The sequence below is a fragment of the Anomaloglossus baeobatrachus genome, chromosome 11 (assembly GCF_048569485.1).
Source record: "Anomaloglossus baeobatrachus isolate aAnoBae1 chromosome 11, aAnoBae1.hap1, whole genome shotgun sequence".
Classification (NCBI taxonomy): domain Eukaryota; kingdom Metazoa; phylum Chordata; class Amphibia; order Anura; family Aromobatidae; genus Anomaloglossus; species Anomaloglossus baeobatrachus.
Window position 1 is genome coordinate 149,467,528 of NC_134363.1, and position 13,970 is coordinate 149,481,497.

At 46.8% G+C, this 13,970-nt stretch overlaps 1 protein-coding gene across 1 annotated transcript in view; it reads right to left on the reverse strand.

Annotated features, from left to right (window-relative positions):
* VWA1 (von Willebrand factor A domain containing 1) overlaps positions 1-13,970 on the reverse strand; it is a 119,757-nt gene that overhangs the window by 13,782 nt on the left and 92,005 nt on the right. The window contains exons 9-13 of the mRNA XM_075328948.1: positions 12,694-12,960; positions 8,330-8,596; positions 6,561-6,836; positions 4,524-4,799; positions 1,712-1,984 (exon numbers count right to left, since the gene is read on the reverse strand). Coding sequence (XP_075185063.1) covers positions 1,712-1,984; positions 4,524-4,799; positions 6,561-6,836; positions 8,330-8,596; positions 12,694-12,960 — 1,359 coding nt within the window. The remainder of the gene's footprint in view (positions 1-1,711; positions 1,985-4,523; positions 4,800-6,560; positions 6,837-8,329; positions 8,597-12,693; positions 12,961-13,970) is intronic.

Consider the following 13,970-nt stretch of genomic DNA (forward strand, 5'->3'; position numbering starts at 1 on the left):
CTCCACAGTGTGCTTTCTCTGGTGCTTCTGAGTTGCACAGGCAGGCTTGGGTGTTGACCAGCTGTGTGCTCATTAGTGATCGGCTTAGCAGTTGTTAATTTCTGCTAGCCTGGTAGTAACCTTTTGGATCACATGTTGTGGGAGACCTATCACAGTTACTCCCCGCCTTTTTAAGATGGTGGAGGCTGTTTTCCCATGCCGACTATAGCTTTTTGCTAAACAGGTCCATGTGCTGTTGTGTTCCAGAAACTGGTGACTTACTGTGTGTTGCTTGATGGTCTGTGGTATTCCTCCTGTGGTGTGATTATATCCTCCCTACCCTTAGTTTTCCTTGTTATCATTTGTTGTCTGATAACTTTGCGTAAGTGTACTGTGTGATAGACAAACAGGGGAAACCACCAAAATTCTATCACTGTTGGTGTTAACACGCTTCTGTACCGCCCTGCCCTGGGGTAGGGAGTACTAGATCAGGGCTGGTCAGGAATAGCCAGGGGCCCCTGTGTCTGAAGGCCAGTCTAGGAGCCCCTGTCCCCACTCCCCTGGAGTAGGGAGTACTAGATCAGGGCTTGTCAGGAGCATGGTCAGGCCGGCGGCTCAGACATCCTCACCATCAGAGGTAACTCTGAGATAAGGAATAGCCAGGGCCCCCTGTGTCTAAAGGCCATTCTTGGAGCCCCTGTCCCCAATCCCCTGGAGTAGTGAGTACAAGATCAGGGTTTGTCAACAGCATGGTCAGGCCGGCGGCTCAGACATCCTCACCATCAGAGGTAACTCTGAGATAAGGAATAACCAGGGCCCCCTGTGTCTGAAGGCCATTCTTGGAGCCCCTGTCCCCACTCTTCCCTGGTCACTGTGACACAGCATTTGGCCACTGTCTAACCACATTTACTATTGTACACAGAGAGTTTTCCTGGCATAGATACTAACTGGAGGGTAAAAATGTGGTGTGAAAATACTTTTATTTTCCTAGAAAAGGAAATGTCTGACTATATCCAGGAGGATTTTTTTCCCAATTGTCTACATATTATGCCATCAGCAGGCCAAAAAAGAAAAAAAAACTCCACTGACGTTTCAACCCTCACTGTGGTCATTTTCAAGTACATGATAAAGACCCCTGCAAAAGGTTGAAACGTTGTGTGATTAATTACTCAAACAATCCCAAGGTGGGATGCCATCACAATGTTTTGGGGTTCTTTATTGACCCAAGTGTTATTTGGATTTGTGAGTTTTGTACGTTTTCCCCTGGTAACTGGTAATTTGACCCATCTATCTCAAATAACATCTTGCCATGCGTTTCGCAATCTTTGTCAGGAGGTGTTGAATATTTCTTATAAGATTCACTCTTTGATTTTCTGTGGCTTTCTATTTTCTTCTTTAAATTCTTGAGGGTCTTGTCTTTAATTTCTCAAGTTTTTTTTCTCCACTTTCTCAAGTGTCTTTTCATCCTCTCTAATCAGGAGCTCCAGAAAAAGACTGCGAAACGCGCAAAGTGATATTTGTGATAGATTTGATGCAATAAATTTAATGATTGATGTATGGATATATTTTTTTATTAGATTATTATTTTGTTAAAATGGATGGAACATAATTTTGTTTGCATTTTATCTATGTTCTAATCAGTATCACAGACTTTTCTTTAGAAAATGTATATGATATGTAGCTCACACATCCGTGTAAGGAGCTCATGATAAATTCCCATAAGGTCACTTACTGTGTTCTGTGCACGCTATGGCAGACAAGGACTTTTCACCACCAGATTTAAATATGGCGGACACTGTCACCAGGTACGTTGTATTGGGTTTCAAGTTTTCCAGAACGGTGCTGTTCACCCTGCTGTCCACCTGCAAGGTTTGCACGATATTGCTGGCCATTGGGCTATACTGAATTTCATATCCAGCGATACTGTCGAGACTGGGACCCCAACTCACCCGAAAACTGTGTACACTGGGGTCAGAGATTAGGATGTGGGCTGGAGAAAGCTGTTCTGTAAAAGAAACCAACATTGTGAATTAGAGATCCAGTTGACTGTCATGCTGGAGCGTACAGATGCTTAACACAACAGTAACAATGTGAATGTTATAAAAGGAAGGCCCTGATAGGGAGAGGGGACACCTACTTCAACTCACCTGAGTTTTGTACCCTGTGCTCCTTAATGTGCCTATACAGGTCCTTCCCCTCGTCGCCACCACCTGCCTAGGCCCTTGCATGTCCTGAACTCACCCTGGCTAGTGAGAAGTCTGGCGAGAACAATAGTCTCACCACTACAATAATACAATACAAGATTATGGAGACAAACAGGGGAAAATAGACACAAAAATAAAAACACTCCAAGCTCCACTAATACAGCTAGACACCACAGCTGCAATAGTCATGACTCCTCAGCTTCTTCCAGAGACTGGCTCCTTCCAAAGTGGTCAGCATAAGAATGAGATTCTATCACCAGCATCAGATGGTAAAACATGTGACTTTTTATAGCAAAGGGGAGGGGTCACAAAAGAGCTGCACCTGAGATTAAGGCTACCAAGGACAGCCAGATAGGAAAGAGTCCTTAACCCCTGCAGCACCAAAAGAAAGCATAGTCACTCAAATACAAGTTGTAGACCTGTGCATAATAAGGTGGTGTGACCACCTGGTCCCAGACTCGGCAGAGGTCTCCCCAGAGCGGGGCATACTCATGACGTTGATCAAAGTAGTCACCCATTTCCATTCCTCATACACTAAAGGCTGCTTTACATGCAGCGACATCGCTAGCGATGTCACTCGTGAAAGCACACGCCCCCGTCGTTTGTGCGTCACGGGCAAATCACTTCCCGTGGCGCACAATATCGCTAGGACGCGTCACACGGACGAACAGCCTCTTTTCTAAGGGAGCGGTTCGTGCGGCATCACAGCGACGTCACACAGCGGGCGTCCAATAGAAGCAGAGGGGCGGAGAGCAGCCGCATGAAAGTCACGCCCACCTCATTGCCGGAGGACGCAGGTACGCTGTTTGTCGTTCCCGGGGTGTCACACGTAGCGATGTGTGCTGCCTCAGGAACGACCAACAACCTGCATCCAGCACCAGCAACGATATTTTGGAAATGGATGACGTGTCAACAATCAACGATTTGGTAAGTATTTTGCATCGTTAGCGGTTATTCGTACGTGTCACACGCAACAACATCGCTAACAAGGCCGGATGTGCGTCACGAATTCCGTGACCCCAACGACATCTCGTTAGCAATGTCGTTGCGTGTAACGGGGCCTTTAGAGTTAAGAAACAAGGACCGCCGCTCTATTTCTGGGCAAACCCAATCTAAGTATATCATGGCACTTGTGATAGACCCTTTACCTATGAGATTTAAACTTTGGTGGTCCAAACTGTCCACCATTGTTTGTTTGTTTGTTTTTTTTTGTTTTTTTTCTTTTTCTAATCCTGAACAACCCTTTTAAATTGTACTTCAAATGCTTTAAAAAAAACAAAACACAAACGTTCCGAATGGCACAGCACCTTTCTTGAAATATGGTCCTCTCTTCTCTGCATCTAAAGCTATTTTTTTTTTTTTTTTAAGCCAACTGGGCATGGTCCATAAGAAGACTAAAATAGTGAAGAATAGAGATCACGCCCACTTGGCTAACAACACCAGATTTATATGTGGAAAAGAGGGGACAATATCTCAGCAACAGAGAGGCGCAAGAAAAAAAGAAAAACAATAACGGATTCAGGAGAACAGTTGCATTTACACCAGGTTTAAAAAAAAAAAAAAAATACATATTGAATGTATAGCTCGCAGCCGGTGTAGAAGCAGTGAGCGGGAGTAGTGGACCCACTGGACCACAGGAGGGACCTGGGCTTATCATTTAGTTGGAGGGGCTTAAGTAAGCACCTACTGTGAGGTGGACACCAGGTGCCACTCCCACAATAGTGACCGGGACTGTGGCAGCTCACCACCAGGGCAGGTGATGGACTCAGGTATTGTCAGGTACAGGAAGGGCGACTGAGGCAGGCTGGACAGGAGGGTACAGCAGGGACAAATAGGTATGGGAAAGCAGACTCAGGTGATGGGCAGAGATAACAGGACCTGACAACTAGCTAGCAGACTGGTAGTCAATCTGACTAAGGGCGTTGCACAGGCACCTCCTTTAATGGGAGGGTGCCTTAAATAAATAGTGCCTCTCAGCCATAGGCCCTTTACGAGGAGGGCATGTGTGTGCCCTAAGCTCCCGGGAGACCAGGGCTGAGTGCATAGACCTTGGGAGAGGAAGGAGGGAGCAGCACACATGGACGGAGGAGGTGACTTGGCCGGCGTGGTGAGTAAGTCGGCGTCCCTGCATTGATGCTGGCGCTACATTGAAGACAAGTTACAGGTCTTCCTTAAAGCTAAAGACACTGCTTGGCCCTCATAAGAAATAGTTTAATACCAGATGAAAGGAGGGTAATAATTCTGACTTGTAATTAGCCACCCATGCCCATCTGACTAATCCCATCTTCTCTGCCCCGGGGTCCCCCTTTATGTCAAGGTTGATGTTTTTATGCTTCTTACCTTCAAGTGTTGAAATGTGAATACTCTGCGGTGGGACATGTTGGATATTGGACTCGGAAAACACCACAGCCCGGTATTCAGTATTTGGGCTTAAATTACTAAATATAATATTTGTCTCGTCAAAGGGCAAAGTCTTCCGAAGTTTCCTCCGGGGGTTGGATACTAATTCAAACTCCACTATGTAGGGTCCGTGGTCTCCGGGCATCCTTGACCAGCCCAGCTGTAGACTTGATGTTGTAATATCCCGAGTATATACCAATCTCTTCTGATCGAGTTCTGTGAAGACAAGAGGGCCGGGTTATTTCTGTGTTTCCCCTAATTAAACCCCCTCACCCCTCCCCAAAAAAACATAAAAAGAGCAATAAAATTTTAATAAAAATTAAAGTAGAAACCCAACCTAAATTTTTGAATCTAGATAAGTACAAAATTATGTACTCCTTTTATTTTTTTTCCATAGTAGGGGGAACTCTGTATCTTTGAATATATATAATTTATAAATAGGTTGTCCAAGTAGTGGGAAAACCCAATTAATTGAAAAAAAAACTTAAAACCCCCCACAGTATGCAGTTAGCTCCAGAGCTCCCTCTAGTGGTGGCAGCAGGAAGTCAGCATTTTATATATCACATCTATACCAGTGGCGAGGATTTTCAATATATATATATATATATATATATATATATATATATATATATATATATATATAAAAACATTGACTGTTATATAGAGAATACCAAAAATATTAATCACTGCAGAAGTTTAGGCCTAAGAAAGGTATAGTATTAAAATGTGGATGTTCATTTTAACAGATAGTCTCCTCTTCTTTAATAGGTAAAATTGGAGAATGTGCTGGAAAAAAAATAAGCAACTCTGCAATTTACTCCTTTATTAGTAATTTTCTCTGTTCTTAAATAAGGAGGGATTTTTAATTTTATTGTCACAACCCGAACTTAGGGAGGGTCTGATATGAGGTAAACCACACAACAGACAGGGGTTTTACCAAGACAAAAAAGGGGTACTCCGGGGACACATTAACAACAGTGGGTCCTGATGCTAGTGATAGGGAAGATGGACACCTCCTCCACTTACCTGCCGCTGTACCCTGCACTCCTAGCCAGTCCCTGTACAGGTTCCTCACCTGTCGCTGAGCAAGAACCTAAAGCCCTGAGAGACCCTGCAGTAAGCCCTGGCTAGTGAGTGGGAAGGTAAGGATCACCAGTCCCACTGCTGCACTAAAACAACACACTAAGGGAAAGTAAGAGAGACGGGGGGAAAACAACGACAGACTAACTCCAACAACTAGGCTGCAGTCAGACACCAGTACTAAAGCCTACTTTGCAACCAAAAGCAAGGGTTTCGGCAACTCCTTCCACCTTCAGGCCAAGCATCAAAATGAGATCAGAGAATAACCAGCATCTTCTGCTGGAAGCAGAGGATATATAAAGGGACTGAGAGTGGTCCCAAATCAAAAACACCTGACCAGGAGTCAGAAGCTGCTGGAGAGGAAAACTGACATTAACCCTTGTCACACCCCAAGAAAGAAAACATGCTTAATATGAAGAGTCTCAGATGACAATGACAGACTAGTCCTTATCCTGTCACAAGTCTCAAAATACAGAGAGACGGCTGTGACATTTAGTTCACCACTTTGTTGCCTAGTTTACTAGCTGCAGTGCATTAGAGGTGGCCGGCTACTAGCATGGAGCGCAGCACTTACAAGCTCTTTGCTATAGAGTCAGGTCCGGACACCTTTAGTCTCTCTGTGCTCCTCCAATACTGAAGAGTGGTTTCTTCTTACAAAATGGAAGAATGCACAGTTTGGGCCAACAATACAAGTATACTGCAGAGTCACACTGTCAATCATTAGGAGTCACCACCCTCCAGCAGGAAGCCAAAAGACAGTGGAGCTGTGTTCTCCTGAAGACAGAAGATAAGGCATCCCCTTTAAGCACGTTTATTCAAGTATGGAGAATTACCAAGTCAACCTTCCATGTTCACTATAAGGCCATTCAATGTGCTCTATTTATTATATGGACTTACCTGGAAGTGTGGAAATTCTGATATTCTGCACCTGGTTAACCGGCCCTTTGGAGTCAGGACTAAAGGTGACCTGGTATACGGTGTCTGGGGCCAGATTAGTAAATATCATACTCGTCTGATCCCCATACAAAATGTTCTGTATAATTTTGCTCAAATCCTTTAATGGGGCATATTGCAGCACGTAGCGTCCCGTGTCTCCAGGCAGTTTGGACCAGGACAACTGGAAGCTGTTAGATGTTCTGTCCCGTACATGCAGGTTTCTTGCTTTAATTAAATCTGCAAACATAGAAAAGACTGTTACGACCTTTATTATATAGTTCCACTAATCATGATAATTACATATTTCCCCACATCTGTTTTGTAATCCAAGATGTGTGAGCTGACGAAGCACAGCAAGATATAGAGCCAGGTGACTGAATTGTCCCAATCTGGGTTCTCCAAGCAAATTTTTGGGCTCAACGTGGAGCAGTGAGGCAGGTCTGTGATCCTCCAGCTGGAACCGTGGATCCTAGGCTGAATTCCTGTAGCGTGATTGAATCTTGAAGCAGTTCTGTGATCCTCCAGCTGGAACCGTGGATCCTAGGCTGAAGTCCTGTAGAGTGATTGAATCTTGAAGCAGTTCTGTGATCCTCCAGCTGGAACCTTGGATCCTAGGCTGAAGTCCTGTAGAATATCAATCTGGTGACAGGAGCAAGGCCTCTTTTATACCCCTCAGTTCTCATTTCAGGGTATTGTGTCTTACAGGATTAGTTGGAGATGGCTGCTCTCTCATTAGTCACAAGATCAATCTGACTGCATAATTTTCCTCTGAATTATGTAGTGAAAAGGGCTGAGGCAATACACATTTAACAGAAAATAGGGCTAACTTCTCTTGATTTATCAAACAAAGAAACCATATGTCTGGCCTAATTAAGAACAGTTCACTCCCCACACAAGTGGCCGGATGCTGAGTCATCACAGTGTGATATTCTAGAATCTCTTGAGGTGTTTGTCATCTGTATGTACAGACACAGACAGACAAGGGCCCCTGTGCAGTAAAATAATTCTGTCTGAGAGCAGCTACGTGCTGATTTGGAGGTAGAAGTGGGCTCCTTTACCTCTTGGGCCCATGGCTGACCCTGCTGTTCAGTGTCTGGAGTACAGATTACACTTTCTAGCATGCAGATCAGAGCATGTTCTCTGAGGGCACTGAATTGGCAAAAATGCTGGAAAATTGCAGCTCTGAAGCTGGCAGAATTGTGAATACAGCTCTGGATTATTAAAGTCTGTAACTTGACATTTAATGGATTGTTCAGTAAAAAGAAAAAAAATCTACAATGCAGCCACTGCACATTAACTGGAGCTATACGTTGCAGGTCTCTTCAACATGTTTATATACAGTCGCGGCTTGTAAAAGTTGATTTATGGGGTGTGTCAAGTCAGGTGGGTGTCAAACACCCATGGATCTGATCTTGATTACGAAGCATATGTCGGTCCATGGTCCTGGTAGCGCTACATACAGCTTAGATGCTGCACAACAGAGAACGTCTGGTATCCGCATGTTTCCAGTGCTGTCTATCTGTCTATTAAGGGGGCTGGCTGGTCAATTTAATCCACAAAAGCTAGCCAAGTGAGACGGAGGGGGCTGGCTGAGATTCTGAATATATATATATATATATATATATATATATATATATATATATATATATATATATATATATTATGTACGCACACACACACACATATAAGAGATACAGCACCAGACTTACACTTCACCCTAGTTATCTTACCTATGGGAGTAGACACTTGAATGGTTCCATACTGGACACCGGACTCGTGGGTAAGGGAGACTTGGTAGGTCGTATTGGGGCTTAAATTACTAATTAACATTGAATTAACATCTCCAGATAAAGTCTTCTGTAATGTTCCCCTTGGATTCGATACAGGGGAGTACTCCACAATGTAACGCCCCCAGTCTCCAGGAGCCTTGGACCAGGTTAACAAAAAACTTGTCGCTGTTACATTAATGGCCTGAAAATTCCTTGGTTGGACGAGTTCTAAAAAGAAGACAGGGTTATCATTACTTAGGAAATCTGTGTGAAATTACATAGGACATGGTATGGCAGTAAAACTATAAATTAGTATAGGTGAAGGATGGTATGGATGCCGGATTAGGGGGCTCCGCAATCCTTCGCCAGATAGAGTCAGCATGTGTGTAGATCCTCCGGCGGGGTGTGTGACAGTTACCATTTTGTTCGGGTCAGTGTCCATCACCCCGCAGGTGTACATAGACGCAGTAGACAGACACTTGACACCGGAGTTCTCTTGGCAAACCAAGCTTGAACAGTTTATTTTCCTTTTCACCTTTATGACAGACATGGCCTCACTCCTAGGGTTCTGCTGTCTTCTCTGGTGTACTCTCTCTTGGCCTATTCCTGCTATCTGGGAACTAGTCCGTAAGCTGCCGGGCACCTGTGCCTCCACTCTTATTCTCACCGCTGTCCGCTTCTGGGCCCCGATCACTATCTAGTTGTAAGACTTCCATGGGCCCGTCAGGGTGAGCTGTAGGTGTCGCGGGCGGAGGAGGGGGACGCCGCGCTCTCCCACTGCTACTCGGGTTTGGCTGCCGCGGCTGCTGCGGCCTGCCGCTGCTCGGTGGCTCGAGCGATGGGCCGGATCCCGGGGACTCGAGCGGCGCTCCTCGCCCGTGAGTGAAAGGGGGTTTTTGGGTGTGGGAATTGTTTATTGTCCGTGACGCCACCCACGGTTGTGGTGATTTGTTGACACCACCGCTGCTCGGTATGGGGATCCCGGGAGGGATGGTATGGAGCAGCCAGTTGTTGTGTTGCCCCTCCGTGGGTAGGGGTTGGTGATCCCGGGGCCCAGTGATGAGGTGGGAGATGCAGGGCTTGGTGGGCGCAGGGACGAGGGGGCAGCGCTGTGCCTTGCGGCACTGTGGTACTCACTCAGCCTGAGATGATGACACAGTTCTCGGTAAAACACACAGCTGGAAAGACGGTTCCCATGGACGGCTGCACTTGCTTTCCCCAGTAGGTGACGGTGACGGTCCCTTTTTCCTGCACCTAAGTTGATGATGGTTGCGATGGGTTCCCACCGGTAACCCGCTCCCCGGCTTGGATATGGGCCGGAGGAGCCCTACTTTGCCCGCAGACGCTGGCCCTGAGAAACTGGTGCCCTGGCGGTGGCGGTGTCTCTCTGTTACGGTTGGACTGTTGCCTTCAATCGGGACTTGGTTGTTAGGAGACAGACGTCCCCTTCACTGATGGATTTGGCAAATTATGGCGACTCCTAGCCTTGCCGGGATCCGAAAGGCCCCTGCCCTGGTGCTGACTGTTCTTCGTATACTGCTCCAGACCGCCGGGCCACCACCCGTCCGCGGTCCTTCCAGCAACCTCCGAGCAGTCTCCCCTGCAGACTATCACCGCCGTCTGCTGACCTTGCTGTCACTGTCCGGGGCACACACCCGGACCAACTTCAGGCTTTACTACTCTCACTTTTTCTGTCACTTCAGCTTTTCTCTTTAGCTCCACTACTACTTCCTTCTACTTCCACTTCCCTAACTGTTCTCCGTTCCTCACTCAAGCTCTGCCTGAGCTAAACTGCCTGGTTCTCTCGCCTCCAGGGCTGTGAACTCCTCGGTGGGCGGAGCCAACCGCCTGGCCCACCCCCTGGTGTGAACATCAGCCCCTGGAGGAAGGCAACAAGGATTTTGGTAGCCTTGGTGTTCCTAACTGGGGTGTAGGGTGTGGTGGTGTGATGACCTGTGACCCCTGGCTTGCCCAGGGCGTCACATAGGCTCCAGACCTTCAGCAGGTTACCTCATGGTTTCCTGACCAGCCCTTAGTCCATGATGCGTTTTTAGTTCTCGAACCCTTCTGCAGAACTGACTTCTTCACTAGTCTCGTCTCGTAACCAACCCACTGGCCATCTGTCACTCCTCTTCCTATCTTACCTAATATCTAACCCACCTTTCTTCTTACCAGACCGCTAGGTGGCTCTGCTACATTGGGGACCCGTGTGTCACTAGCAGCAGCAGTAACTTTACTACACACATTAACCGCACACTTGGCACCTAAAACACATTACTTTTACAGCACAGACAATTAGCATAAAACAGTAGACGGGGCTTGACTACCTCATAGGTGCCATAACAAACAATAGGATCTCTGTATCCAAATAATATGGGTACAAACCAAAGGACTATCACTATATATTAAAGTGGTCTCTATGGCAAAACGAGGCAGGTGGTGAACAAAGTACACTTTCTAGAATGCAAATCAGAACATGTTCTTTGCAGACACTGAATCAGCAATACATACTAGAAAATGTCAGCTCTGAAGCTGGCAGAATTGTGATTGTGTAGAGGAGGTCGAGTCCCTGCGCTGTTTTATGGCATATATTGTCTACCTGTGCTGCGAAAGGTGTTTTATACTAAATGTATTATATGGTGTTGATTGTTATAAATATTTGTTAACATGTAAATGCTGCTAGTAGAGTCTAGGTTCTCAATGTAGCAGAGCCAGGGCCGTTTATCAGCGGGCGCCACATAGCAGGCAGGCTGGAGCAGCGGTAGATTAGATATCAGGTAGGGAAGGGTTAAGTCGAGGTAGAGGAGGAGTGACAGGTGGCAAGTGGGTTGGCTGGTAGTGTGGTTCTCATGTGGTGCCAGTTCTTAATAAGGTTCAAGTGACTATGGTGTCAGGGCCAGTCAGGGAACCCTTAGGTGACTTTGTGAGGCCCGGAGCCTACGGCTCACCCTGGCGGGCTTAGGGAATTATGTGACTAGACAGCCATCGGGATCCAGAAGCAAACAAAGGTGTAAGGAAAGGGGGGAAAGGAGACACAGACTCAGCAGCTAGAGGACGAGTGTCAAGATAGCAGGGGGACAGGTCGAGAAGGAGAACTCCAGAAACACTAGAACCAGAGCCGTGAGTGAGGCCATGTTTGTCACAACAGCGTGAAGAATAAAATGAACAAGGTTGGTGGGCAAGTGAACTCTGTTGTTGAGTGGGTTACTATTTCGTCTATGATGAGGACCCGGCAGTGAGGTGATGTACACCAGCCTGAAGATACCAGTAAGTGTCGCGCAGCCCACCTGAAGTCCAACCTGTATACGGAGCGAAGCAGTGTGGCACCCATACAGCCCGGTGTCCGTGTCTTCCGTCAAATACAACTCTGGACAATAAAACATGCTGTAACTTAGTATTAAATGAGTTGTTTAGCAAAAAAACAAATATAGCGCAGCAGTTTCTGCTGATGGAGGTACCGCATAGGTGTCAAACCCCCATGGATCTGATCCTGATGACCTATGGATCAATGTGTTGTGCCCGGACAACCCTTTTAAGGCTGCTTTCAACACTTGCGTTGTTTTAAATCTGTCAGGTCCATCGTTGCGTCGTTTTTTAGATGTCAACTGACACAACAGGAATCCTGTGAAAAAACTGATCCGTCGTGTCCATAACATCCATTGTGTGTCCATTTTTTAACGGATCTGTCATGATCCATTTGTGTTTGGGACATCCCAGTGGGTGTGCCAAACATGCTGGGCATGCTCAGTAGAGCATGACGGAATCCAGCACTGGATTCCATCGTGTGACCGATTACGACGGAATCCTGCACCATAGACATCCATTATAGCTTGTGACAGATGGCGACGGACACCTGCGGAGTCCACTTTTTTACCGCTCAAAAAAACATTACATGCAGTGTTGCTCCCGCCTGACGGTCAGTCAGTAAATGACTGATCTGACACACGACGGAAGCAACGCAAGGCCATCCATCGCAATCCGTCGCTAATAGAAGTCTATGGGGAAAAAACGGATTCCTGCAAAATATTTTGCCGGTTACCGTAATTCCTCAAGGTGACGGATACAAAACAACGCAAGTGTGCAAGCAGCCTAAGGAAGGAGTCCTGATCTCAGGATATCAGTGATTGTCCAAGGTCCCAGTATCTCCACATCCAGCTTACACACCACACGACAGAGAACATCATAGATTCCAGCCGCCTCCACATACAACACAGGGCGCATACCAAGTGTATGATATGATTATATATATATATATATATACATATACAGTCTAATATACATATATTAGACTGTATTAGACTAATACTTCACCCCAGTGATCTTACCTATAGGAGTAGACACTTGAATCCTTCCATACTGGACACCGGACTCATGGGTAAGGGAGACCTGGTAGGTGGTATCGGGGGTTAAGTTACTAATTAACACGGAATTAACATCTCCGGATAAAGTCTTCTGTAATGTTCCCCGTGGATCTGATACAGGGGAGTACTCCACAATGTAACGCCCCCAGTCTCCAGGAGCCCCGGACCAGGTTAGCACAAAACTTGTCGCTGTTACATTAATGGCCTGAAAATTCCTTGGCTGCACTTGTTCTAAAAAGAAGACGGGGTTATCATTACTTAGGAAATCTGTGTAAATATACATAGCATATGGTATGGCAGTAAAACCATATAGTAGTATAGAAGCCATATGAAAAATGGATCACTGTATCCAAATAATATGGGTGCGAAGCAAATGTTTCTTACATGGACTATTCACGTTAGGCTAAGTTCACACTTCCGTTGTTTTGCATCAGTCACAATCCGTAGCCTTGAGGAATTACGGTATCCTGCAAAATATTTTGCAGGAATCCTGTTTTTTCCCATAGGCTTCTATTAGTGATGGATTGTGACTGATGATGCTGCGTTTCATCCGCTGCGTCGCGGTCAGTCGTTTTTTAACTGACCGCCGGGCGGGAGCAACGCAGCATGTAACGTTTTTTGAGCAGCGCGATCCGTAGGATTTCGCTGCGCATGCGCTTGTGGCGTCCTGGACAAGCCAGGGGCCACAGGTAACAACACACACACACGCCCACCCTCAGCAGTTCACAGCAGTCATCCCCAGTGAGACCTGATTTCTTCCTCGGGTTCAGACAGACACACCAGGTGGGCGGAGTCAGGCAGATGGGCACGCCCACCGAGGAGTTTAGCTGGCCTGAGGCAGGAAACAAGCCCAGACAAGTCCAGGCAGAGGAAGAGAGAGGAGGTCTGCAAAGAGGCAGACGCAGACTGGGGCCTAGGTTGGAGCCTAGGGCCCTCGTGTAGCAGTCAGGCAGACGGTAGTGGCCGTCTGCGAGAGCCGAGAAGACAGTCTGGTGGAACCGTAGGTAGCCGGGGCTGGGCGGTGGCCCACCGATACTGAACCGGGGAGCCAGCTGGAAACCGGAGCACAGGAGGAGCGTACAGAAGGTGCAGGAAAGGACTTACATTACCAACCTGGTGTCAGGGGAAAAACACCGCAGCCGTCTGTGGGACCCGTCCATCCAGCCGTTTGTTTCATCAGAGACTCCGTGTGTGTTACTGGCTGAGTAAGTACCACCGTGCCGTGCGGCACAGCGCTGCCC